Consider the following 27,189-nt stretch of genomic DNA (forward strand, 5'->3'; position numbering starts at 1 on the left):
GCCGCCCGTCCCCACCGACACTGGACGAAACCATGGTATCGATTCTCACAGGCAGAGCCCACGACAGCTGGCTGGCTATTCAATGGCCACTTGCACGCCTAGCGGCGCCGCACACGGGAAAATGGTTTTGATTGCGAGGAAACCTTTGCTCGTAACTATTTTTCCGTCCCTTTGCGTTGTTGTGTAACCAACTGCACAGAAACGGGTTTAGGCGCATTTTTTGAAGTGGCCAAGTCACCGGACGGGGGCCATGGACCATTAACGTGGACTGTTGGGCATCAGCCAACTTCGTCGGCGAGGAATTGGGGTGCCATCATTGTTTGCTACGTTCGACAAAAAGACTTAATGACGGGATTACAGAGGAAGCGCCGAAGTGTCTCTTTATGTTGTGCTCTCAAATAAAGTGCGAATGCAGTTTTTTTTACAACACCGTGCGTATCAGCTCTCCAGTGCCGCTGTACCGCTGAGTGACGTGGCCGCGCCCACGTAGACATCTTTTGTCTGATGAGCCTTGAGTTGTGCCAGTGAACCAGATCTTCAGGGCAATTTGTCCCCGATAAGATCCCCTAAAGTCATTTTCGACTTATTTGTTATCCAGGATTGATTCAGGCTCCGTGACACTACACTTGGGGCTGCCCATCGTCTTCGAATGCTTCGGCATGTTCCAGCTCCACTTAGGAGTCTGCGGACGCTTGAACCAGTAAAATTCCGACCTATTCAATGTCAATTTTGCCAGCAGAGCGCAAACGACTGTCATCCTCAAGACATTTGACAACCGGACTAAAGGACACGCGCACCAGCTGCTGCTTCCACTCAGCGACTGTCGCCGTCAGGTCATTTCACTGGGCACTAGACCTTTCTGTGCAAACAGAATAGCATATCGCGAAAGAAACAGGCATTCCTGATTTGTGCGACAAATGCTTAGTAACGTGTGGTCTTTTCAGCTGCCTCTGGTCTTCCCAACAAAATCGTAGTCTGCAACCGAAACTAGCAGTTGCAAATACTCGACACCACAGTGGACGCCTGAAGTTGCACTTCTCCGTCTTCGCAACCAGCCTCGGACATCCCGATGGCGACTGCTTGCTGCTCCAGCTCTGGAGCGCAGCCTGGATACTGGTGCTGCAGTGTACCAGAGGAAACTGAGGAAGAAATATGCCATCGGCGGAAACGGGAGCAGATCTTAGTGTCGTTGAGCCGCGTCAAGGGGCTTTCTTCGTACTCAAAAGTGGTCCTCCAGCCTGACGTTGACTACGTTATCGACGAGCTGGAACAGAAGGACTTGGAGGACTCCAATAAATATCTATGCGGGACGCAAACTTCGGTTTTTTCCAATAGCTTCTGTTTGTTTATTTGGCTGGGGTTATATGCTGTCGCAATGCTAAGCTTGCAGTTTCGTCTTTACAGGATGCTTGGCCAGCTGGTAAGGAGACAATCCTAACTAGTCAATCGCAGTGAAGCTCTACATGCGATAGCAGCTTTTCAACGTCGTTGTTTGTCATGTCTCTCACTTGTGTTCGTGTATGTGTGACGCAGCCTGTACCAGAGCAATGGCCAGAAATAGGTCCCTGGGTGAAAGCCGCTGCAGAGGACTACAACGTCAGATTCGACGCTTATTACAGCGTGGGCATTGGCGCCATGATGCTGGTGATGACGCTCGCATTCGCATCAGCTCGTTCCAATCTAGGAAGCTTCGTCGCCAGAGTCAGTTCAACACTTGTGGTTGCAGTCGAAGCACGCAGCTTGTTTAGCACCGACTTCCAGATGCGCAGCTGCTAATTCGTCTCAGTGAGACGACAATGGAGATGGTTCAAGCTGCCTCCAGGTGCTGTTTTGCCTCGGTGGACGAGCTGAAGCTAAGTATATCATACAACAGCAACGTCCACCGTCAGTCACCCGTAGAGGTCCCGCTATCGTAGCGTGAACAGTGCATGTGCGTGGGCAGCTTGATTTAGCCAGTTGTGTGATCGACAGCGGAAGCCGATGAGTTTTACGACAACGTTTCTGGTCTCCTGTTTCGTTTTTTCTGCTCGCAGATGACTAAACATTTAGTGCGAGTGGCGCAGGAAGAACTCCGAACAGATCTTCGAGATTCAGTTGATCATGATTTTTACTGCTTTATTAACAGGCTGCCGCAATACTTCTGTGTTTCGGAAGATCTTAATAAGACAACCATCAGAAAAATTCATCGACGACTGCATACTGATCTTGACATCCGCACTTCGCTCGTGGACTTTGAACTGAAGGGGCCTCTGGCAATTCGGCACGAAGTCCAGAAAAGGATATCGAACAGGCTTTGCTGCTGGTCGTTATGGTGTTTCTTCTTGCCATGGCTTCTGACAATGATGGTGAACACAGCGCTGGTGCTTCGGGTGTACACCATGACGTACAAGCAGGACCACGAGATTCAAGTCAACAGCCCTGATGTTATCACCGAAGGAGAATATGAGGCCGCTCTTCGCGACGAAGGACTGCAACTTATTGGCTATGCGCTACTGGCTAACCTAATCGCATGGATCTATTTGTTGATCGTTCAGCTTAGGTGCCTTACCTTCTACGTTATTAGGCTTCTGTATCCTCGGATTAACGTGGCGATCACTTCGTATTGCAACCGACTGGTACGATGTCTGTTCCCAAGCAGAGCAGTTGTAGGTTTGCTCGGCTAATGGAGACTGTTGCGGTACACAGCGATCATCACCGCTGCTACTCCTCAGTATTCCATCTTCTGGTTTGACACGTTATCATTGTCGGCCTTCACGAAGCCCTGGAACGGCTCGGTCCTGATCGTCCGACAGTTTTAGTATACCGTTTCCTTGGTTGTGTCCTGACTGTGCAGCTGGCAAGAACATGGGAAGGCGCAGTTGTCGCGGGAATAGCAGAATATATCGACGACGTGAAGGCGAATGTGGGATTTTTGGAGGAGGAAATCAGGCTGTCAGTGTCGCCGAAGGGTTCACACCATGCTCCAACCTGTGGTGACCATGCACCTCGCCCATACCGAGGGCATTCAAGTGACTTTGGGTCGGCAAATGCTGTTGCCGGATTCGATTCACTAGAGCGGGTAAGGCAAATCTGAAGTTTCCGATCGGCGGCTATCTCCAGCACCGGTGAAACACCCTTCGGTAGACGGTCAGAGCTGCTAGTCCGTCCCAACACTGCTAAGTGTGTCCTTCGTTGATTGATTCTGTCAGGGTCTGCTACCACCTCATTGCCGACACCAGGATGACTTGACACTTAATGCAAGCCGACCACCATCATCTGTGTTGTCCTCAAGAGCGTCGGATTCCGAGATTTCTAGAAATCGAGATCATTCCAGCCTCACAGAACCGCTGTGCAAGCCGGCGTCACGCGAGTCAGCATGTTCAGGGTCGAAACCAGGCTGCTGGGACATCGTGTTGCACCAAAACAAGACGTGAAGCACAGCGACCATCTCTTAAGTGGATGCCAGTTTGAACACTCCCTGGCACAGTCAAACTCGAGGGCTGTATAACTTGCAAATCTCATGCAGCGTGAACCGCAGGTTATCTGAGGACACTGTCCTGCCTGGACTTTCCAAACTGACTCTAGGAACAATTTCCCTAACTGCTTTGCATTTGATCTTTTATTGCCTTTTCAGTCCTTTATTGTCTTGCACGTGGATGTTTTCAGTCCTTTATTGTCTTGCACGTGGATGTTTTCAGTCCTTTATTGTCTTGCACGTGGATGTTTTCAGTCCTTTATTGTCTTGCACGTGGATGTACAGAAGGCGGGTGATTTTAGTGCATTTGTAAAGGATCGCTTCAGCACTCTCCTTGTTTCCGTTGCGTGTCAGAAAGGACGCGGCACACTGAGAGGAGGTGAATTTCTAAACGGAGAGGCGTAATAGTTATTGGTGGGACAACTGCTTCTACTGAGTGATCACCTTGATGAACTGAAATAAAGGCATATTTACCACGTTTCCTGGTTGAAAACAAGCTTGACAAAATGAAAGGAGTTTACGCCTCGTCTGATGTGCGCTTAGGACTTGGTATCCTTGTTAGGACTCGAGGTCCTACGTTTTTGCTGCGAATGCGGTCTTGCTGAGTTTTTTTTGTTGAATGCCCCGTGCCGGACTCTAACCCTGTGAGCTGGCACAGAGCGTCTTTCAATTTGTCGCGTCCGCGTTTAGCATGTCGTTTGCACAATGCGAGGGCTCAAACTTCATGTGGTTGAAGTGTTTGCTGAAACGCATGCCAGGTTGATGCCCTCGAACTTTAGTGGTGAAGACGTTAAAGCTGAGGCAAACTGCCTTAGAACGTTCGTTTTGCCAGCAACCGAAGATGCCCTATGGCGATGAGACAGCGTCCTCCATGAGTGACGTGACCACTGCGGGTAGATCGCTGATGGCGTCCAGTCTGGTGGTGGGATGGTGTTGTCAATCATCCATCCAGTGTTTGACTGTGCGGCTTACTCATATTTAATCCCGTGATGGAGCATAGATTCCAAACTCTTTCTTAAGGAAGATGGAACTCCGCGGCCGCAAAAAGTGCCTCTGTCTCTCACCTCCAGCTCATATGCAGCTGACTGGGATACCGTTCTTCGAGCTGCTTGAGCCGACCCTGCAACCTGGTTGAAACGTCTTTTAGTTTTAGAATGATTGGGTGGTGGTCAGCCTACGTGTGAAGCAAATTCAGGTCAACAGATGTCATGACCGACGTGTCTTCCTGACGTATGATTCCTTTTGAGACGGCGTCCTTGGGCTGGGGCAGCATGAGCGGCTCCATCTGTGGTATTGCGCAGTCTTCCAGATCTGCTCCCGATGACCTCATCACATGGCAGGGGTCAAAGAAGAAAAAGAGGAGCGTACAGTATTTTCGCTTGTTTTGTTCACCGCCAAAAGCGAAGGTCATTGCTATGGCGAGGCCTGTGGCAGCAGATCGATGTTACATCCATGCGTGATGATTTGTGATGGCCGTCATTCGACACGCACCGTGAGGATCATAGTCGCACAGACAAACAAACCTTGTGCGGCCGTTGAGATGACAATTCAGCAGGTGCAGCAGCTTCCGGCTAGCAAGATCTGAAGCGCAGTTTCTAGGCGAGTGTCCTAGGTGATACACTGTGAGAGGGTACCTGGGAATCCCCGAGCAGTCATGACGGCACAAGGATACAAACTGAAGATAAGTGACTGGAAGCCTCGCCAGTGTAACGGGCGAATGTCCTTACCAGTGTGTGAGGTCTGCCGCAAGGAGACGCTGAAATACCGTCTCCTTCTCGACAATCTGCGTAGGACATTCCCGTCGTTCTCGGCCACTTCAAAACAAGCACCACACGCCGCAGCTCACCAAAACGAAATTTGGTTTAGCGTAGCACGTGATGCGGCTGACTCCGAACGGAGGCAGTTGATGGCCCCGGGTCTGACACGTCCTTCTTGACATAAAGTGAAATGTTCAGTGCAGAGTGGTGCTACTCACCTCGAATACGTTGTGGCAATCAACTTCGACCTCAGCAGAATCTATTCTTTTCGATGTGACACGGATGCGAGGATGTCAAAGAGGCAATTCCTTACATGAAAGTTCCGTCAAGAGAAAAGGTCCTCTGACCAATGTCTTGGAGGGCGAGAATATGTGCAATGTTTCACGCGTCACACCAAGAAAGTGAGTCATCTTTGCCAAAATCCTATTCGTCACGGCCTGCGTGGAATATGTGCGGATACTGGAATAGAACAGTTCTCTGGTGGTCGCATGAGTCTTCATCTGGATAAGCATGATAATCTGCTTCATCATCACGACCCAACGCGCCACAGTCCTAACTTTGTGGGCACCGAATCCGCCCGATATCCACTGGCAAGTGACCGGCTCGGAAGCACATGGCACAGCCACCCACCGTATTAGTGAAAGAATCGCTTCCTCCAAGCGAGTAACTATGCCATTCTCGCTGTCTGCCATGATGGATGGGCAACCGAGATACTCGCGCTAGAGCGGTTGTGAACTTGCCGTCACAAGACTCAGAACAATAGCACATAACACCAGCCTGCGGGGTGAGTTCTCCACAACGACGCTCCTGCCAACGCCTTGGGTTCGAAAAATTGTGTTGGCTGTCACGACAGACGGCACACTTGCATGGAAGTTTGGGGATCGCAGCAACGGAGTGTCTGTATCGGAGAATTTGGATCTGCCTCAAGCGATGAGGTGAAACGATTTAGAAACATTTCTTCGACTACATCTTTTGGTGGGCAGCATTCTTCCCGTTGTCGCTGTTGCTGGCCTTGGAGATGGCCACTGGCGTCATGTTTTTCCAAACATATCGTTTTCGTCGTCTTCCGATTATCAACCTCAGTGAGACAGCTGTGTTAAGGTAACTGTCTGGCCGTTTAGGTGTGACGACCTCGCAGGCAGGACACCGTTTGTCTTCCCATGGCTGGTGCTCAGGGCTGGAACTGTGGAGCGCCTCCGTAGCAAAAGACCCGAAAGGTTATCACCGACACAACCGTAGCCACCCGCCCCTTGCGTTTTGTCTGCCTGTGTGTGAAAGGATAGCGCAGGTGGCGCAGCTTGTTGTATCTCCCCTGTTGTTTCACTTTATGTGCAGCATCCACGAACATCATTGGAACGGCCTGGAATGCAGATTCGCGAGTGCACTCCAGGTACACTACTCAGCAGCTTGCATTGTAACATGAGAACACCAGCCTGCGAACGGTGATTTCGTGTATTGTACGTGTGTGTTTTTAACTATATGGGCAACTCTAGCTGACCGACAGCCCCGCGTCCAATTTTTTCGACAGCTGCAGTGTCGCTAGGGAACGCCTAGATTAGCACCCGCGATGTTTGCGTGGTCATGATGGCAAACTCTGCCCTATCCACTCGACATCGTAGAGTGACTTAAGGTTTTTACGAAGCCTCGAAGGAAACGATTGATACCCTAGGGACCAATACGAAACCTTACGGTACGGTTGGACAGCTGCTGGAAGAGTCCTGGGGCGCAGTGTATCCGTTTGTTACTGGAGGACTAAGTTCCTCAGGTCCTAGCAAAGAAACTGACTCAAACCCCGTTCCAACTTTCCAGCCTGATGTGTAGCGTCCTACAAGTGGCATCACGAGTGGTCAGCCTGGCGCCACGGCAGTGACGGCATCGATTAGTCAATCCTACGACGTTTGAGTCAGAAGCAAATAGGGAAAGACGAAAGTGTATGTGGTGAAGAAACGTTCCCTAGGAGCGTGGGCTGGGAGGGGGGGGCGGGTGGGTTGGGGGAAGGGTGGGGGAACAGGTCTCCTGCAGCACGACTGCAAAGAGGAGATATCTTCGCCGATGCCACGTATACGGCTTGCTCCCTTTCGTATATTTCTTACGCTCAGTCAAAATGTGCCTCTCAAAACATGTGTGCGGGAGATCAGCATGGTCAGCTGCGGCATCAAGAGAAACCAGAACGAAGAGACCAAGCTGCAGGGGCGTGTCAACACTATTTCGGCCGGGCCGATTAGCAGTGCAGTACAAATTTGCAAGCTGTGCATGTGGAGTGGAGACATGTGCCTCGGGTCTCTCCCCCAGCCTCAACACCACAGTTTGGGCTTGAGCTGGATTAACTTACAGCTACCAGGCCAAACAAAGGATCCTACGGAAAAGCCGCACACTCCCTGTCCGTTTTCTGAGGTTGGCCAACAGTTGAGGGTCACTACCCTACGACTATGTTGTGCGATAATATGGGCACGAGAGACTCCAAACGACATCCGCATTCATCCAGAGAAGCGTTACCCATCTTCAACACTACAGAATTCTAGACAAACCCCTTTGGCTATGCTGCAGTTCATCAATCAACCTCGCAATGGAAGCCTGAGGTGGGGCAGGATGAGACATTTGCCTGCATCTGGCATCAAGCTGGTCTCGAAAGCGTTAGACAGCACCCTGAGGCAACGTACCAGCCCACAGGGTTACAGGAAAAAGAACATCCCTCTGTCATGTGCTGCGGAAGCGTCTTGTTTGCTCTTCGTTACGGGGAATCCGTTCCTAAAGAGGGTCTTGCACGTCACAATGCAACGAGGTGTTCAAGTGCCCTTTCAAAAGTGAAATGAAATGCGTTGCAACTGCCAGAGCTACTATATCTGGCGCGTCAGTCGTGGATACTGGCGTAGTACCGAAATGGAGATTTGCCGCCCCAGTCCGCTAATGAATGTTGTGTTGACCACGTCTATTTATCACTCACTCTGAAAGTCAGAGGGAAAGACGCGAGCCGACATCAAGTGTGTCCCTGAGAGCAGCATTCAACACGAGATTGAGCCATAGTTCGGCATAAACCCAACAAGCTTCATCGAACCAGACTGGATAGTGCCGTGCCACGTTTGCACCGTCTTAAAAATATCCCGTCTTCTGTGAGCCTCTAAGGGGGCCTAGATCAGTTGTCGCCTAGAAACGACGAGCGGAAAACATGTAACTGATCAATATGTCACTAGTATGGGCACTTCATGGGCATAGACTGATTTCGGGTGGCACTATCAAAGCCATCGGCGGTATATCAGCGGTGTCATCTGAGTCATAGGCAGGTAAATACCGAAAAAACGGCTACCTGAGGAGCCTGTGAATTGAACGAATCTTCAGAAAGTCTCTTGAAAGTAGCGCCGCTTCACAGACGAAGCAAGCCAGAAACTGGCAGGCGGGGGGTTCTTCAGCGAGAAATCCAAAGATAATTCTGTTTCCAATCGACGATCCCTCACGAATCGCCACTCCTGTTACGTCTTCCCTTTTCACCGAGTTGGAGCAAGAGAGAGACCAGCGTAGCTGCCTTCATCAGCCACGCCACTGCTACTAGAAGCTGGAGTCCCGCAAACGCAAGTCTTTGAATAACAGCTGCAGGGAGAATATTTGGGAGAGGGAAGTGTTGGCGGTCAGGTGATGGTTTTATAAAGAAGTGTATGACAGCGGGAGGAGACTTGCAGCGAGTATAGAGGCGTGCGTGGCGATGGCTGTTACACCCACTCAGTCGTCGGGTCAGTCGGCGATGGCTCACCTTCTCTCATGTAGGAGTGCAGACCTGTCCACAGGTCATTCACTGGAAACACCACTGCAGATGTGGTCGGCGAGAACGAGTGCTCCAGCAAAGGCAGGAGGGGAGCGAGGCTTTTGGACGCTCCGTGAAAGTAGCTGAGGAGGGAAGGGATCCAAGTGAGATGCTCGAAGACTACCCATAAGAATACAATCCGGGACCTGCGGGAGTTGACAGCGGCTAGAAACGAGACAGCAGCCATAGCGATGGCGTATCGATATGTCTGACTGCCTGCATAGTAAAAGACGAAGTCCTTTGGAAGATAAGGAATATCAAGATGGACCGCTGGCATCAAACCGTTTTGTCGAACGTTTTCAAGCCGACTCCACAGTACCCTGAGAGCGAGTGATATGCCTGAACAAACAGTGAAGACAGGCATATACGAGAGGCATGTTCCCATGGCTTCCGGCCTCGCAGGCATCTCAGGTGGCTGAATGGCCGGCAATCACCTGTCGCGTTAGACTCCAGCATGGGGCGGTTAGTGTCCTGGGTGGCGAAGTTTGCGAAGTACGAGAGCAGACCGAGCTCGAGCAGGATAATATGGTAGTTCGGGGTGACCGGTAACCGTGCCATGATGGCCTTCGGCAGGCTCGTTCTGGGAAGCGTTGACTTGACATAGGGCGCGACCAGGATTCCGAATGCGCTGGCAAGAGGAACGCTGACAACCGTCGCGCGTTCTAGTCCAACCATGCGAGAAACTGCGACTGAATTACAAGCAGCACCGTCATAGGAGGTTCTCACTTGAAAAACCCACGACCGCTGTGACATTCTGCAATTGCCTCCAGCAACTCGCAAAGAGCAGCAGGTACCAAGCGGTTAACACAGTACACTAGAGCAGCTATCGTTCGCCGTCCGTTCAGAATGGTCAGCTGAGTTCGCTAAGATATTGGGCAGGCAAACCTCGTGTGGGTGACGGACCTGCAGCAGCACACATTGTCGCGCAATGAATCGCCAGCCGCATGCTCCAGGGCCTCTTCCTGGTCCAATCCTGTTCCCAGCCCGACCGCCGCCGTGGCACTCGGTCCTTGTCTGAGCCATCAACACCGGGGTATGATTGAGGACACGGAGACGAAGACTTAGAGAAGAAAAAGTCCTCGAAGTCTTTCGTCGAGACGTCAGAATGGATCTGGAAGGGCCTCCTTACGCCAGCAGTTTCTACGTTTCGTATGACTCGCATTTTGTTACAGAGAGCAAGTGTGCAGACGGCTAGACAGCTGCCCCGTTGAGTCACAACCTGCCGCAGAACCAAATCTTTGTAGCTGGTATTTGCTAAGAATGGTCCTGACGGGAGAAACCGATCTCTACGCCCAAAACATCATTCTTCGGCAGGGCACGGAGGAATTGTTCATTTCTCGTCCAAAAAAGGAAAACGAGTCACCACACACAGTCTCGTAGATGTTCCCGAAGGGGGCCAGCTTTGCGCGACTGATCTAACACAACGCTGCTGCGCGGTTCTTGTTACCTGGCAAATCCCAACCCAGCCAGGTCAAACAATTCATCACATCGTCACAATGAAGCGGAAGGAAGGCCGAACAGCTGTTCGGAAGAGCGAACAGTAAACGCAGGCCACAGTCATGGGTTTCCTCCTTCAGCTTATGAGTGTAATGAGAATGATGTTGCTGTCGGGGCTTTCCGAGAGAAGCTAGACTTCGGCAGTATATTCCCAGGGCAAAACGTAACGGTTTGGAAGCCGCTGTAAGCTAAGGTTGAACTATGGGGAACTGACATGACCAACAACGAAGGAGTAGAGCGCCTAATACGGTAGCCATAACCCGTGAAAGATGCTCTGCGAGGGATGAACAAACCGGAAAAAACGGTGCCACCACCTAGGCACGTCCTCAGCACAAGTTCTCCCTGCCAGAATCACGAACACCATCGTTGCCTGGCCGTCAGTGTTGTATGAGCGGATGCTATTGTCTCCCCGTCTTCGTAGATTTCTATTGCACAGTTTGGGTTCGGTCATGGCATCTCATGGAACAGATCAAATCGCAAGCGTGTCAGTACCGGTGTGCGTTCGGCAAACCTGGCAAATGTCCGCGTTTCTGAGGACACCCTCACGATCTAGCGGCGCAAGGGCGAATTATGGAGGAGTGCGGTGCATACTCGCTGTCAGAGTCTGCTGCGTTGAGGAGTCTTCCGACAGTAGTGTGGTGCGCTGGCACAGTAAGGAAAGCGATTATAACTCAGTTCGCTACTTGCTAGAAGCAAACAGCTGCTGGAAACGAAACCGTTCCGGCAGAGGCCATATGCAATGCTGACCTGTCGGAGTGGGAGCAAACCACGTACCTCAACGTCTACCCAATTTTACAAATTCGAGTCGCGCATGAGTTTAGTGATACACGAATTCTGTGTACATTTCTCTCTTTCTGTAAACGTGGGAGCTTTTCTCAAAAGCAGCAGACGAAGACGGATGTATCTGGCCAATGAAAGCACCATACTGGCATGCTGACTTACAAGGAGGGAGCGTGAGATCCGTTCTCTAGCTTGCATGTACGACGAACGACCGGTGTCCGCGTAGCTTACGACCTCACCCATATGAGTATTGTTCCTATATCGGTGCCCGAGCCTATGAATGCAAAGCTGCGCGTAACATTAGAGTTGAGTGATTCCCTGGATATCATTCTGCATGTTCCACAGTGCCTCCTCTACACAGAATGTGAGGGCCGGCGCCAAGTCCAGGCCCGGCGGCAGCTCCCTCGCGAGATCACTTGCGAAGTTCGAGACGCAAAAGTAGCCACACCGCGCGCATTCGCTGAGTTCCGCCCGTCTGGGCAGGGCCGTGCATCAACCAAAAGAGGTCATGGGGACCTGCAGGACCGCGCCTCCATCGGAAAATGTGTCAGGTATACATGGTACCAGAGAGCCCCTGTATATAGACCGGAAATTTGTGCGCGGATGCATTCGGTGCTACGGGACCGCCGCCCATCTCCCGGTGTGGCTGAATATAACGTGTAGCGGCATCCTAGTCTCCACTGCTCAGATGTTGCAGCCGGACAGAGACCTGCCAGCCAAAAGCATGCTTCGTTCGTTGGCCTGACATCCCAGTTACTCATTTCGCAGCGGCCAATGCAAGCATATTGCCAGATGATAGGAACGTGACTGTTAGCGGCATCAGTGTAGCATGCTTTTCACAACAGTAAGCAGCCCTCCTGGGACACAAAATGACAAGTCATCCTTCTTAGAAAAAGAACACCTCACACAACAAGACGGTAAGTCACGTACCGTCCCGCCGTTTCGCTGGGTCGGATGATTTTGACAACCTGCAAGAAGCAAAGCATGATACCTCAGACAGTATTTTAAATCACCTTTCTTGTGTTCGTCTTAAAACGTATTCAGAGTGGCATGCATATGAAGCTCGAACACTGCAGCAACCCATCGTCAAAAGCGGTTAAACCATCCCTGCTGATTCAACTGCGCTATGTAGCGCTTCTACCCATTCTCTTGCTGGTTAAACGAATGCATACAGAAGATAACCTAACAGGATTGCCGCTGCAAAAACACATTTTGGCCTGAAAAAAAGAGATGCTCTACTTCTATCTCGGTTGGTAATCGTACCTGTCCACGAGACAGGCCAAAATAACGTGCAACTGGGTCCGCCGACTGAATCCTTGGAAGTTGAATCTCTTTGACCTGCATTCCACAAATCACTACAGCACGACTAGTTCGGCTCCGCGTTTTGTAGAAGTCGTCCCGACACCGATGAAATGCGGCCACCTTCTCACGATTGACCGGTTATGACAGTCCTATCATTCCCGGGAGCTTCCGATGCTGTCTGTTACCGACACGGGCTACAACAAGGCTGCTTCTTAGGTCGTCATATTCGTGGCTCAAATAACCCATGTAGAGGCGACTCGTACCGAGACCAAAAGAGAAACATCAATATTCAAAGCTTACTCGATATCTATTGAGAAGATTTTGTTTCTCCTCGTTTGTCAATGGCACGTGCTTGGGCACTAGTTCATGCTTTGTAATGTTGACCTGAGCGAATAAAACATGGGTTGGCTTGTGGTTGTCTTTGAGCTCTCCGTTGCACAGATATACCGTTAGCACGCAAACGCCTTGAAGGACAGCACATTAGAGCCAACACTGAAAACATTTGTAACGAGTGGATTACGTATTTCTGGATTAACACGTCAGACTCTGCTTGACGAACCAGATATATTTGTGCCCTACACCCCACTGCCTGCTGCGCATGCCATACGCTCCGACCACTTACCAACAACTCCGATTCCATGAAGTTCTCTATTATGTGCCGCGGAGCTGCCTCGCTAATCGCCTGAACATAGCCACAGCAACGACGCCACTCCAACCTTAAAATCTCAGAAACCTCTTAAGCGTCGTGACAGAACTGAGGAGCCTGTTTTCCTCAATCGGCACACTAATTAAGAACGACTCTGGACTATGACCGATATCTGCGCCCGTGATGCTACTGAACAGCGTACATCTCTGGCGAAGGCTGTCAGGACGTTCTGAGTAACCAAAATCGCCCTCTGGATATTTCGTTCCTCCATCCGCTCCGTGAGCCTGCAAGGGTTCAGCACACATGCAACAGAACACATCTGGAACGCATGTTATTTGGAGATCACCGGGTTTCGGGATAGACGGGCCGCACCACCACTAGCGGCACGGTACCTTTTGGTTCATATGCTCAATCCCTACCGTTTTTTCATCATATGCACTAAGACCCAAAAGCCTCAAGCTCATAATTCAGGAAGCCCGCAGCGCCAACTGTTGTGTGTGGACCTACTCTCTGATCGGCTTCACGCCGGTCTTCTTGGTCTCATCCGCAAAGTAGACAATTACCCGATTGTCAGGATCTACTTTGTGCGATGCGACTAAAAGCATTCGCGAACGGCTGTAGAAAAGCCAGACAGGAAAGGTCACAAGAAAAGCGGTGGGCTGTCAACGGGACAGTTGGGAACCATGACGTGCCACAAGGGCCATCTTCACGCAGCGTGGCTCGTCCGTGGCGACGATCGAAAGAAAGGCCGGAGTCGGCGGAGGCAGCCACCCTTCGAATACTTCTCTGTTGCTCCGTCTTACTTGCATTCATTTTCCTTGAATCTCTGGAGAAAATCATTCCACGATTCATTCTTCTCCTGTGCTGAAACGATGTAGCCGCGGTCCTGGAGCATGTCACAACACGTTTTCCGAGCTCGAAACAGTCTCCTTGTGCTGTCCTCCATCTTATTTCTCAAATGTGGACAGTCAAACGTCGAAGGGTCAGCCCAATGTCCTGCACGTCACAGGACAGCCTTATGCTGTTACTACCACCTCATCATCCGGCCTCCCCACAAGTTAAGCCATACCCAGTGAATGCTCAGCCTACGCACGAGAAACCTGCTCCTCCGTACCCTCACAGAAAAGTTAAAAGAAGTGGTTTCGACGACTCCGATAAATTCAAAGCATTCCGGCATTCAGTAGAATGGCCAACAAGACTGAGCTATCACCTCAGGTACCACTCTGTGTTGCACCCGCTCGCCTCCCCGACAGCAATATCACCACGGAAGATGGCTTGCAACCAAAAGCGACATGCAAAATGTCACGACGATAAAATACGAGGAAACTCAGCAAAAGAAAAACGATGTGAACCGGTTAAGTTTGTTGCGACTGGGCTTCCGATATTCAACGACTGTTCGCGGCTCCGCTGATGAACGCTGAGCTGTCAGTACAAGCTCTCTGCTCGCGCAAGCGACTGCGCATGCAAATGCTGTACGACAGTAGGCGTCTTGTCTCCAGACACGTCTCCTCGTCAACCGTGGGAAGAAACTCTGAGCAAAAGGTGTTTCCGGAGCAGTGGAGACAGGGCATATTTGACATATGCAAGACGTTGCTTTCAACGGATTGGGTTTTTGCAAATCAGATGTTGGCATAATGGTGGCACTTGCATACTTTGTGTCGTATCCTCTCATTGTCGCAGGATTCGGCATTAGCAGCTTTGCGTCATGCTTTCAACTTCCAGCCCCGAATGCCTTTCTTGGGCACTCGCTGTTGCGTCCCCCTTCCTCTGAGGGGTTCCACTCTGTTTCACCTGCTAGTGTCCGCGGGAAACATGTCCCACTAAATATCAATGGCACCTACAGAGCCCCTTCAACACGGCAAGGTTCCCCGTCAACTTTGATGGTGAGCAACCAGCCCGCAAGCACCTGCGGACTTTGGAACCCGTGACCAAGGATCAAACTTCAGATATGAAAAAAAAGGGTTCCCCAGCCTCTCGGTCCCCTTTTTTGGCGCCGAAGAAGCCATGTTTCTGACCCATGCTTGCTGAAGCAGCATCACGTTGAGGCAACCGCAGCGAGTGTTGTGCAACCTGTATTTGTGAGCAGGCACGCAAGGCGAAACGGCTCATTTTAGCCGATGAATGTCGCAATCAGCTCCTTGAAGGCATAGAAGCTGTGGCCGGAGCAGTTAGGGTAAGCATTGTCAAGGAGCTGGACTCATGTGTGGAAGGACCCCCAGCGTCACTATGGTTGATCGTATCACGCGGGACCCAGGCAACTCGGAGGTACGAGCCGCATCGATTTTTAAAACGGTAGACCTGCAGAACTGAGAACTATCTGCATGATATCTATAGGTGTAATCTTCGTTCCTAGTGGCCAGCATATATCATCTCCCGGCTTGGAGACTGTCGTGGCACGGGCACAGTGAATGTTCGCATCACAGTGGAAATTGCTCGAGCGTGCCCACGGAAACTTGCTAATCTTTTGCTCGCGGTGCAACACTCTTTGTGGGCTTTTTCAGGTCACATTAGGGCCCCGAGGGCGTAACGTCTTACTGGAGAGAGAATATGGGCCGCCCATGATAGTCAATGATGGTGTCACCATCGCAAGAAATATTGAGCTTAAGAGTCGTGCTCACAACGCCGGTGCAAAGTTAGTGCAGGAGGTTGCATCGACTTCGGATGAGTGGGCAGGAGACGGCACATCCTCCACGACTATCCTCACGGCTGAAATAGCACGCCAGGTAAGAGTAGGTTTATGGGACAGTTGCCGGGAATTGGGGTCTACTGCTACCACAATCAGAGGAGCTTCTTATCGTGTTGGACTGGTCGGTATGCTTTCAGGGCGTGGACCACGTCAACAAAGGACACAATCCAATTCCTCTGCAACGCGGCATTCAAAGAGCTGCGAAAGTGATGATGGAGGAAGTAAAGCGTTTGGCCAAACCTGTCGAAGGAATGAACGATCTGCTGAATATTGCGACTGTGGCGACTAGTGGCAATGTGGCTATGGGCCAGGTGATAGCTAAATCGTTCGACAAACTCGGCCGACATGCCGCTATCGTGCTGGAGGACAACCCCGCCCTTGAGGACACGGTACGATCGCGGAAGGCAGCAAATGTGCAGCCGTGAGAGGAATAACACTAGCATGAGGAGGTGGTTTTTTCACGACGTCCGGTGCCAGGAAGCTTTGCAGTGAACGAGACGTAATGCGTGCTGATGTGGTGAGAGCAGTGGAGGAGGGCTTGGCGGTTCTGGTCTTCTGGCCTAAATGTGGCTTCTCCACTTGTTATCTGTTTCTCGTTGCAGCTGGAGTTCACGGAAGGGTATACCTTCGAAAGAGGCTTTTCTTCGCCGTACTTCCTTGTGGGAGAGGATCGCGACATTATAGAGTGGCAAAATCCGTCTATTCTGGTTTGCGACTACAAGATAGAGACAGCCCAAAGCATCCTCCCCATTTTGGAACACTTTGTGCGAACAAAGGCGCCACTTGTGCTTATTGCTGAAGATTTCGGCCCCGAAGTTCTACAAACGTGCATCATCAATCGGATGCGTCAACTCCTGAAAGTGGTAAGAACTTCCCCTTTCTTTTCCGAGATCGGGCTCCTTGCGAGCGAGGGTGGTGGATTTGAAATGTGCGCATGTTCAGAGCCTGCACAGTACGAGTGATGCCACACATAGCAAACGATGTACCGAGAAGACAGCCATGACTTTGTACCAAATACAGTGAGGCGGGCGCACACCTTCATCTTCATGTAGTGGGATCGTACCAAGATAGAAGAACAGCTGTGCTTAACACGGGAAATCATGCTGGAATCGGGCGTGCTGTGCGTGCTGTGACCGGTCTTGCAGGTGACGATACGCGCACCGTCATTCGGAGAGCGACGTAAAGAATACTTGCGAGATATTGCCGTCGCGACTAATGCCCAACTCATTTCTCGAGATTTGGGCTTACCGCTGGAAGAGGCCACTCCTGCTAATGTTGGGAACGCTGCAAGCATCGTCGTGCGGAAAGATCGCACGTCGATCCTTACAAGGCCAGAGTATCAACCAAGTATTAAGGACAGGTATGAGGGGAAGAGCGGGTTTTCTGCCGCTGACCATAACTGTTTTTCTCCTGGCACATAAGTATGTATTGGGGTTGTTTGTGATTCGCAGGGTCGCACAGTTGCAAAAGGAACTCGAGGTGTCGACGTCGAAGTTCGACCGCGAGAAGCTGGGTGAAAGGATTGCAGCTCTATCCGGCGGTATTGCCCGTATTATGGTGAGACTCAGCGTGCCAAGACCCTCTCGCAAGAAATTGGGTACGGAACGCCACGTAGACGCAGCTCGTGGAGGTAGCAAGTACCACGACCTTCAAGAAATGCTTGTTTTTGAAACCTCTTCTTGCAGATCGGTGCGTCGACAGAAACCGAACAGAAGGAGAAGAGGCTGCGGTATGAGGACTCGATCAACGCCGTCCGTGCTGCCCTCGAGACTGGATACGTTCCTGGTGGGGGCGTCACCTATCTGGCCCTTTCCACGGACGAGTTCTACAGTAAAATAGTCGCGGAGATTGAGGAGGCTGCCAAAACTGAAATGACGTGCGACGGAGACGAACCAGTTGGTGCAGCAGCGGAAGTGGTTGGTAAGCGTCTTTCTGCAGCTTTTAAGATGCACTGGTGTGTGCATCTCACGTGTCCAAAGGTAACTAGGCTATTTGTCGTTTGTGTCTTTGCTGTGCAGACGAGATGGAAGGAGAAATCGAGCTGCAAAAGGCAGGCGCTAAGATCGTAGTTGATTCCATGAAGTCCATCACCAAGCAAATAGCGGACAATGCTGGTAAGGACCTTTCGTGGAAGCATGAATATCAGCGAACAAAGGTGCTCTCACATTCGGGTGTTTAATTCTAAAGGAATCGATTGTGTGTTACTCTGTTCTATCTGTGGCAGGTGTAAATGGAGACAAGGTAGTCCGAGCAATTCTGACTTCAGGGAAACCGTTTGGCTTTGGATGGAATGCAAAGACGAACAAATTCGGGGATATGATCAGCCAGGGCGTGATCGATCCGGCAAAAGTCATCATCTCCGCCATTGAACACTCAACATCGGTTGCGGGTCTTGTCTTGACCACCGAAGGGATGATGGTGGAGGAGGAGGAGCCAGAAAAGAATTTACGTGATGTACCAGACCTGCCAATGGCATGACGCTCGACTGCCGCACTGGATACATGATTGCTCTGACAGTGAACTTGTCTTTTCTAGTGTGTTGGATTCGGTTTTGTAGCTATTGATTTTGAGGATATAAGAGGTGCAGCTGAAACATTAGTTTTCATCGAATGTAAATCTCGATCCCGGAGACCTGACAGGTGTGTGTCGTTTCTGCTGCGAAAGGAAGAGAATGGCTGAGGTGGCTCACTCCCCAAGATTGATCGAAGGGATCATCTTCTTGTATCTGCAGTTTTTGACATTCACTTTCGTTCCCGTTTTCTACCGAGTTTGCCGCTTACCGTGCTTCCGAAACCTACAGTAACATAGTCGTCACTGTGTGACACAGTAATATCAATTGGTGCCGCAAATTTTCCTTCTCCAACAGCTCCTGAGAGGAGTGCGGACGTCATCTAGCCGCATAACGTAATATGACACGTCCCCTAACCTCCACAAACATTTACGGCCTCTTGTTCCATGTCCTGCGAGTGGCTGATGGGTCGTTTCATATATGCAGAAGGTCAACTATAGGGAAATCCCGTCTTTCTCACCGCTCTGCCCAAATGTGAGTGAGCTGCCCATGCTCGCCTGGTCAGGAGATCGCTGATGTAAATACGCTGACCAACATTAAAGGTTACTAACACATTACCAATGTCCAGCCGCATAAAACCCGTTTCGCCAGCCTAACAGCGTTGTGAAACTGCCGCCAACCCACAGGAAAATCCGTTTGCTCGCTTACCCATGCATCAATAAAGTGGAACGTAGCTTTGACACGCAGCTCCGTATGAGGCCGCAGCTTGCCGAACTTCTTTGTAACTTCGCCCTACACTGGAATGGTAAATGTTACTCCTCAGATGAAATCCGAATTTCTTGTACCCTTGCAAATTTTCCGAAGCCACCCAGCATGGTAATACCGGCACACTTCGATACTATGTCTCTGGAAGCTGGTGAAAAGCATGCATGTCGATGGGGCGTTCGTCTAAACAGGGGTTGGCACACCCGCGTTATCCCAGCCTGTTGCTTCTCCAGAGGAAACGTCCTCCCTCGCAGCGATGCGAAACTGCTTGACCCCGTTGACCTGCAAGTCGCCTCTCAAGTCAAGAGATCTTGAAAAGAAGGAGCATAGACGCATGTTGTGGATAAATAGTTCGAATCGTGCGCGAATCTTACGAGGCAGCGAAGTTCCTGGCCGTCACTGTCATATTATCTTCCGAGTCGACCACAAGGAGAGGAGAGCGATTGCTTGCGACAACGAAGCGGCCTGAGGAGTCCATGCCAATTGCATACTGCGTCTCTTCAGACCCAACGACAATCTGTGAAGGCTGGCCGCCAGCCGAAGCCACTCGCAAGACAGACACTGTCATTCCACTTTGAACTGTCGGGGATACCACGGCAGAAACCGGAGGTGCCCTAGTAAAGAATAGGCACAGAGCTCCCACTGTAGTCAGCTTCATTTCTATGTTCTGCACAGGGATTCGGTCTATAACCTCACTCCCACGACAACAGCTCTAACTACAGGCAGGGGTGAACTCGAGTCAGCAGCTTCCAGAGCAGGAGATATAGGCAGCGGGGAGTAGGTACACAAGGGTCGTGAAAGCCTGCACATATCCAGTCTCTCTGGGGCTCTCACATACTATCGGCTGACCCAGAACGCATCAGATTCGCCAAAAAAAACCAAGATGTGCCTAAAAACACTGCCTGGGGTGTTTGTCTCGTTTGTCCTCTGTGTCAGCACAGTCGCCGCTGACGGTGGACCAAAGTTCACACAAGTAAAATCCCTACCTGTCTCGGTTGCCACTACATAAGTCTATCGACAGTAATTTCGCACAGATATTCCCTGCCTTCAATGATAGGAATCCTCCTCCCTACACCGTGGTTAACGTTGGTGCGGAGGCTCGGCTGCCCTCGGTATAGTGAACTCAACTGTTCACATTTTAGTCACAGTATTCATTGCTGCGTGTTAGGACTTTCTCGAAGGTATGCATCTCGGTTGAACGATGATCAATCGGGTCCAGCGTGATTGATTGCTCGCTCAGAAATGATGCTTGTGGGAGAGGTAAGTTTCAAAAGGAGAACGCCGGAACTAGATTGCATACCACCTGTCCTCTAAGAGGAAGGCCCAGAGTCGCTTCATTGCGGACGTCGACCAGTGAGTAGTTGCAAGAAAGGGTCATGGCGAATGCTTGCAAAACCATGAGATACCTTCCAGGAAGGCCAAAGAAGCCTCTCGTGTCTTTCGATCCCTGAAGATGGACAGGCAACGGATCTCGAGTGAGGCGTTTTTTCCGTTCGCCGACTACTATTATGTATGACGATGTACCAGATACCATTGATGCTATCAGGTCTCAAATGCTGGACTAGATCTGCTCTTTCTTCTGTGAAACGTTGTGTAGCAGATGGAGAAGTGAAACCCTTAAGTTGTTCAAACACACATGCTGACTTTAAGGTGCTGTGAACCGTTTGACAAGTTACGTCATCCCAGAGTACCCCCTTCAAAGTTGCTCCATGATATGACCCAAATGCAATGCTGACGGTTTCAACGCAAGTCTCCAAAGCTGACCATATATTGGTCCTTTTGTGTACCATAGTGCTCAAAACCCGATGTTATTTGCTACGAATAGGTTGTCTTGGCAACCCAGCTTGAAGTTGTGACAGCATTACGGGTCACACTGAGAATCTGACACGAGTTTATAAGAAAGATAGCGAGACACTGTTAGACGGGATTCCCCCGAGGCTCATCCCCCAGTTTGCCAGTCTGTGAAAATTTTTCATCTGACATCTACCTCTCCTAAGATCAGCATATATATTCAAATTTGCAGTGTTACCGGGTTTTCTATGCAGCTCTCTGGGTTTTGCCTATTGCCTGCCGACTTTTAGAGTCCGATTCGTCAAGCAGTATTCGTAGGTGGTGGATTCTCTTTTTCCTCACACTCGAGAGCATTGTGCTCGATTAGTCGGTCTTACAAGCTAGCACCATGCTTCTGAGTTTGTTGCCCCTGACTGTTCGGTAATCGAATGCGTAGTGTCGAGGCTCGTGGCATCTCCTGGATATTGTGAGAAAACCACACTTCCTTATCCGACGGAAACCCATCCACGCGGGTAGACAATGTCTACCCGGTTGCAGTGCACAGTCTTTCGTGTGCAACATGAGCGGTTGTACGGGCAAAGTACGCAGATTACCCTGTAAGGGATTGTGCACGTGACTTGCGCCTCAGCATATTTAAAGCGTCGCTTACTTTGCATATGACGACAGAAAGTGCGATCGTCTTTAGGTACTTCGTGTAACACAGCATAGTGAGCGCCGTTGTTTGTACGGTTTCTTTTGAAACGCAACGGCTGAACAAGGAAAGCCTCTCATAGACTAGAAATATTTCCTCTTTTCCAGCCCTATAGTATTGGGCTCATTGAGGAGGGCCGTCACACGTACAAAATCTCCTGTCTTGGCGGTGACGTCTCAAACACGACTAGCCGGCCAAAGGCGGCCAACGACATTCTTGTTAGCCTTCGTCTTCGGATCTTGACAAGCATTTGCAGACATACGTATGGGATTTGTAGAGGCTCTACTCTTTCGAGTTGAACATGATCACGTACCTGGATCGCGCTCGAGAATACTTCTTTTCCGCTGCACATGGCCGCGCGAGGTCAACCCCCTGACCCCTCCCCCCCCCCCTTCTCGGTGCTGTCTTGCGACTGTCTTGTTTTCCGCTTCAGTGGCATGCAACTGGTCACGCAGCTGGCCCCGTTGTCCTGCACTGCACTTTAGTGGAACTTTCCATTTTGGGTATCTTACCTTCCAGTAAATTCGTCTGCAAAGTTTCGTCTTCAAGGGAGCGTCCGGCCCCTTGCATTGAAGTCCTCTCCCGGATTTCGTAGGGGGGGTGACCTTATCTCAACAGCGGCGTCAAGCGGACTGACTCAACCCTACTTCTTCAGCGCTTTAGCTAGACATAATGGGGAACCAACAAGCAGGTAGGCCAACGCGATATGTGAATCTTTCACGAAGAGAAAAAGCATCATTTTTGCTGTGTTCGAGAAGACGAATCCTTTCGCCCGGCCAATGATTGCAGCCTCTCAGTTGTGACCCTGGCGCTGGTTTGGGTCCGGCTCTTTTCTGTTTAGGCTGCTCGGGACTCCGAGGCAGGGAAGGGGACACAGAGCGAAAAGGATTGCATGGCTTCGACGGAAAGTACCACCCTCTCCGTGTTTTGGGCAGGTAAGCTGTCAAGCTCACGGTTACCGAAATTACAGCCAGCTTCCGCGCGGGTTTGCTTTAGCGACCGGCCACTGCCGTTGTGGTGATGTCTTGTTGCGCGGCTTCAGCGGTCAGTTTTCCACAGTTTATGAGTGCGTGAGAGTCGACAACCCGAGGGAGCGGTACGCCATGAAAGTCATGTCCTGCTGGACTTGGGATTCTCGAACACTGCGCCGCATCGAGGAAGAGATCTCCATAATGCAAGAACTCGGCCAATCGCATACCTGCTTGGTCCGTCTGGTCGACTCGTACAAGGAAAGAATTTGTTTGTCTCAAGCGTCTAGAGGCAAGAGCAATCCAAACGCCTTCCCCTTCGCCAAGTTGCCAAGTTCTTCTCTGCCAGGGACAAATGGGGTTCCTGCAGCAGATATCGAGCCACCACTGCCGTCATCTGAACCTTCGACCACCACGATTGAACGACGTTATCATCACACTGATGATAGTCGAACGCGCTGCATTTGGCGCATTGCACTCGTGCTGGATTTTTGTGGAGGCGGGGACCTGGCAGACTATCTGAACCGGCATGGTTCTCTTGGTGAAAACAAGGCCCGAAGCATCATCTTCAGAATAGTAAGACTTCACACAGTTGTAAACCTTCATGACGCCTCATCCATTCCACAGAGTTAAGCCAGCGTATCTCAGCTGAACAGTGAAAACTTTACCCGGATGGAGTCTACGACCATTTTGCAGCAGTGACCAACATAATGATTGTTTGTCTGGCTCTGCAGTGTCACGGGCTCGCATTTCTCCATGAACGAGGTATCATCCACCGCGATATCAAAGTAAGTGCTTTTCGTTGGTTTAGTATTAGCATAGGACCAATCCGTCCGTAACACCACTTCCTGTCTTACCTGATTGCTGTTTTCTAGCATATTATGCGGCGTTAAAAGCGAGCCGGTGATTGCGGATCCCAGTTTGAGATACACAAAAGATTTTGCTTCTATCAAGTCCTTTTTTGCAGCCTTCTCAATGCATGCCCTCGATTGAAAAGCAAGTGTCTGGAGAGCACTACCCATCGTCTGCGTCGCCTTTCCCGTTGTCTCGCAGCCTGAAAACATCCTCATTGCAAAGGATGACGGAAGCACCCTCGATATCAAAATTTCGGACTTCGGGCTTGCCAAGAAAATGTAAGTCCCTTGTCGGCTAATACGTGAGATGACGATCCCACTGCAGGGCTGTCATATAACTCAAGTCACTGTCACCCATGCGAAAAGCTCCGTTGTTTTTGTTCCACCGCCTCAGGTCCGGCAGGTTCCATCGGAGTCTCTCTCTTTGTGGAAGCGATTTCTACCTGCCCCCAGAAATGCTACAGCAGAGGCCCTATGATACCCAGGTGCGCCTAGCAAGAGTTCAGAGGCAAGAGGGGGAGAGGCACGAGACCACAGGTAAAACGGAGGACAATTGGTAATACAATAGCCGTATTTTTCTAATGACGAGTACTTCAGCTTGTCGGAACACCGCTTTCTCAAAGCACTGTTATGTTTTTCGTTCCTTTGCCGTAGGACTAATTTGTTTGATTTCTGCCTCTGGAAATGATCTCTAGGCAGCAATCGAAGTGTGATGTGCGCAATTTCTTCTCAGGCGGACATGTGGAGCGTAGGTGTTCTGAGCTTTGCAGTTTTGTTTGGCTGCGCCGCCTTCTGCTCTTTGGAGATGACCACGTTGTACCAGCAGATAATAGAGCGGAAGCTAAGTATTCTCCCGTCGTCACAGGAGTAAGCTGTCTGTCTCACAGTCGATGAAAACTGTGGACGCATTTTAAACGGAGATCCGTAACGAGGCTAAGCAAATTTAGCTGCTATTTTTTGTCGTCAACAGCAGAGACCCCGGCCTCTGGAAAAGTTGTGTCACTCACGAATAATGCCACCGTTCCCTCTTGTTTTAGTGCAGTAACTCAAAGATAATTTCGTTCCGGCGGCAAACAAGTAGAAAGAAATTTATTGGGTCCCACGGTCTTCTAATCGGCGGACCGAACAAGGAAGTCTCGAAGTTATTCGGTTCATCCGTCTCATGTTCGTCTGTTTACGCAGGTCAACGGTGTCAGCGGGAGCCTGGAAATTTCTTCTGGACTTGCTTCAAGTTCAGCCCGAAAAGCGTCTGAACGTGAGTCGAGTAGCCAGTGCAGGGCAATCTTCAGAAACCCTACAGTTTCATTGGCAGTGCGGAACCTAAGAAACTACCTGGTGTCTAGCAAACTAATATATCGGGCTTGTTCCTATTTATTTGGAAAAACTTGTTCTTCCCCAGGCACATCAAGCACTAAAACACAGGTGGCTCAGAGGGTCGTTGTCGACACAGGAGCTTTGCGCCCTTCCTGCTCTCACGGTTGACGGGTTGCCGGAGTCGAATCTGCAACAGAAGGAAAATCAAAAAGGTTCCAAGGGGGTGAGCTCCAGAGTGGAAAGATTCTTGGGATATTGTGTATGGCACAACAGTTTGAGGTTCCCGACATCCCGTGTTCAAAAAGTGGGTATACCAGCTCCCATGGCATTTGCTACTCCACCGGGAACCCTTTCACTACACTTTTAACTGTCAGACTCTTGCAGAAGCACACTCAACGACTTCAAGAGAGAGATACCGTATGAATGGGGATATATTCGATAAGTCTTCTCTCTTTGGGGGTTGCTTGTATTTCCACATTTGTTTTCACAGTGGCTGGGAGTCTTCAGTAGTAAAGGCCTAAGATGTAGCATACCCTGAATTGTGTGTTCTAGGGCATGGCGGCAGCGTGAAGCTCATCCCATGTTTTTCAGATGCAAAGCATCCGCCATTCGCACAGGTCACATTTCAGAGTCAAATATTTTTATTTACTTGATCCGTTCTGCCTTCAGGACACAGCTCTACCCAATGGCGACAAAACGCCCCCGCAGCACTTTCATTCGAAACCTTTTGACGTAATGAAGGCTGTTCCGGTTCAACTACAATCTATAACAATAGATGATACTTATGTATGCCACCCGATCAAATCGAAGCTCATAACAAGCATAGGATCTGCTGCGCCCTCTCCGTTACGCTACATAGACCAAGACCTGGTGGTGCCTCGGCGTTCTTATGGGTTCCTTGACACTTCCACAAAAGAACAACCACTTGTGGACCTGGGGCTTCCTTTTGGCTGCACCACCGAAACGAAGCGACTGCCAGTACTAAGATGTTGAAACATTTGTAAAAGGTGAGGCGGGATAAGTGTGGCAGCCCGGATGCTGCTGCCGTTAGGTGCATGGTATTCTGTCGTTGCTCGGTCGGTTTGGCAACACACTTGCAGCCGCCGAAGTGTTACACAGCATAGAATAGGCTAGCTCGTGGGCTGTCTAGTGAGAGAACCAGAGTTGCTTTGCTTTCTCAAAAATTCCAAATTTACGATGCAATTTTCCTTTCGTCGAAATGATGGGCTTTTCGCTCACTTGGGTGGCGAATACGTTCCCCCGGAAAATTTAGCGTGCCCCAGCATGTGAACATCTGAGGCGTCGGACCGCAGTTAAACGCCTGACACTTTTTCTGGGTCCCCACGGTACAGTTTATATAAGGACAGTCAACTCCGTAAGAAAGAAGCTCGTTTTGCGTAGCCCCCGCAGGATAGTGGCATGGTGAGGTGGCCCGGGTACAGAATGCCCGTGGAGCTGAAGTTGGCTTTTCACCGTCACACGCAGGCCTGCCAGTGTTAGTCTTGAGTCTGAACTACTGTCGAAGTACGTTTTTGAGCGTCAACCGACTACGACGCCCGTCGATAATTTCTGCAGTTCCAATAGGGGTCAAGCCCCAGTTAGTTGTTCGAGCGTTGCCCTCCCAACGACGGCTCCACTCCCAGCCCTGTCGTGGGCCGTTTCTGCTGCATTTTGTTAGATGGTCATCGCAGCGCGTGTGATTCACACCAATTACGCACAGCTTGATTTAGACAGTGGTTGTGATATCGCTGCGCCAAAGAACACGGCACGTACTTCTGTTGATGCAGGCGACTTTGGGCACAGCAATCTATAGTTCATTGCATAGATGGCGGTTTTACTCACATATCACTTTAAATTCCGTTTCCTGTATCTGGCTTCTTTATCGCGTCCAGAGGAACAACACAAGCAACAAGCTTCGCAGTTAGTCTTTCCCGTGGGAGCCCGCCGATGACCACAGCATTCGAACCGTCTGATGTATTGCCTTCCGACGGAGGACTGGTGTCTTGTCCCTGACTGAGGATAACTGTGATTAACCAGAAACATTGCAGGATACCAAACCTAACTTTATTTTCACGTCCTGCGAATGATATCCAAGTTCAAGGGCTTTTAAACAGAATGTCCCAGTATGGAACACGCGGCCTCACTCTGAAAGACGGCTTGTTTGTCGAGGGTTCCAGCGAGACCGGTCTCTACACAAAACGACAAGAAACAGTGCTACCTGCATATTGATTGCCGCTCCTAACTTGCTGATGCCCGGTAACAAAAATGGATGATAAATGCACAACATAAAAAGCCAGGTGCAACCACCCAAAACCTTTTGTACTGGCAGAGGCAAAAATCGCCTGGAAAAAACAGCCCGACGCCCGCAGCAGGGGGAAC

At 50.4% G+C, this 27,189-nt stretch overlaps 7 protein-coding genes across 7 annotated transcripts; 4 read left to right on the forward strand and 3 right to left on the reverse strand.

Annotated features, from left to right (window-relative positions):
* Positions 1-1,069: 1,069 nt before the first annotated feature.
* On the forward strand, positions 1,070-3,859 carry NCLIV_016770 (conserved hypothetical protein; the record flags this gene model as incomplete). Its single annotated transcript, XM_003881869.1, has 5 exons — positions 1,070-1,420; positions 1,534-1,701; positions 2,034-2,615; positions 2,834-3,058; positions 3,710-3,859. 5 exons carry the CDS (start codon positions 1,070-1,072, stop codon positions 3,857-3,859), a joined length of 1,476 nt encoding a protein of 491 aa, XP_003881918.1.
* Positions 3,860-8,754: 4,895 nt separating this feature from the next.
* Positions 8,755-9,953, reverse strand: NCLIV_016780 (conserved hypothetical protein; the record flags this gene model as incomplete). The annotated part of the gene is made up of 4 exons (XM_003881870.1): positions 8,755-8,796; positions 9,192-9,346; positions 9,442-9,696; positions 9,911-9,953. The coding sequence occupies 4 exons, from the start codon at positions 9,951-9,953 to the stop codon at positions 8,755-8,757; spliced, it is 495 nt and encodes a 164-aa protein (XP_003881919.1).
* A 1,631-nt stretch (positions 9,954-11,584) lies between these two features.
* NCLIV_0167 (DNA-directed RNA polymerases I, II, and III subunit RPABC1) lies at positions 11,585-13,837 on the reverse strand (the record flags this gene model as incomplete). The annotated part of the gene is made up of 5 exons (XM_003881871.1): positions 11,585-11,759; positions 12,215-12,252; positions 13,209-13,268; positions 13,435-13,516; positions 13,740-13,837. The coding sequence occupies 5 exons, from the start codon at positions 13,835-13,837 to the stop codon at positions 11,585-11,587; spliced, it is 453 nt and encodes a 150-aa protein (XP_003881920.1).
* A 1,275-nt stretch (positions 13,838-15,112) lies between these two features.
* On the forward strand, positions 15,113-18,396 carry NCLIV_016800 (putative TCP-1/cpn60 chaperonin family protein; the record flags this gene model as incomplete). The annotated part of the gene is made up of 10 exons (XM_003881872.1): positions 15,113-15,115; positions 15,319-15,405; positions 15,734-15,955; positions 16,056-16,307; positions 16,521-16,781; positions 17,064-17,278; positions 17,370-17,475; positions 17,604-17,838; positions 17,937-18,032; positions 18,143-18,396. 10 exons carry the CDS (start codon positions 15,113-15,115, stop codon positions 18,394-18,396), a joined length of 1,731 nt encoding a protein of 576 aa, XP_003881921.1.
* A 124-nt stretch (positions 18,397-18,520) lies between these two features.
* On the reverse strand, positions 18,521-19,850 carry NCLIV_016810 (conserved hypothetical protein; the record flags this gene model as incomplete). The annotated part of the gene is made up of 10 exons (XM_003881873.1): positions 18,521-18,550; positions 18,608-18,643; positions 18,699-18,787; positions 18,845-18,888; positions 18,948-18,984; positions 19,046-19,079; positions 19,136-19,219; positions 19,273-19,340; positions 19,396-19,502; positions 19,567-19,850. The coding sequence occupies 10 exons, from the start codon at positions 19,848-19,850 to the stop codon at positions 18,521-18,523; spliced, it is 813 nt and encodes a 270-aa protein (XP_003881922.1).
* A 225-nt stretch (positions 19,851-20,075) lies between these two features.
* On the forward strand, positions 20,076-20,757 carry NCLIV_016820 (conserved hypothetical protein; the record flags this gene model as incomplete). Its single annotated transcript, XM_003881874.1, has 7 exons — positions 20,076-20,165; positions 20,227-20,304; positions 20,361-20,373; positions 20,433-20,452; positions 20,508-20,545; positions 20,606-20,667; positions 20,720-20,757. The coding sequence occupies 7 exons, from the start codon at positions 20,076-20,078 to the stop codon at positions 20,755-20,757; spliced, it is 339 nt and encodes a 112-aa protein (XP_003881923.1).
* A 1,589-nt stretch (positions 20,758-22,346) lies between these two features.
* On the forward strand, positions 22,347-25,320 carry NCLIV_016830 (putative ULK kinase; the record flags this gene model as incomplete). Its single annotated transcript, XM_003881875.1, has 8 exons — positions 22,347-22,365; positions 22,516-22,609; positions 22,717-22,879; positions 23,377-23,430; positions 23,696-23,775; positions 24,267-24,363; positions 24,679-24,751; positions 25,301-25,320. 8 exons carry the CDS (start codon positions 22,347-22,349, stop codon positions 25,318-25,320), a joined length of 600 nt encoding a protein of 199 aa, XP_003881924.1.
* Between the last annotated feature and the right edge of the window lie 1,869 nt (positions 25,321-27,189).

The sequence above is a fragment of the Neospora caninum genome, chromosome VI, assembly GCF_000208865.1.
Source record: "Neospora caninum Liverpool complete genome, chromosome VI".
NCBI lineage: Eukaryota > Apicomplexa > Conoidasida > Eucoccidiorida > Sarcocystidae > Neospora > Neospora caninum.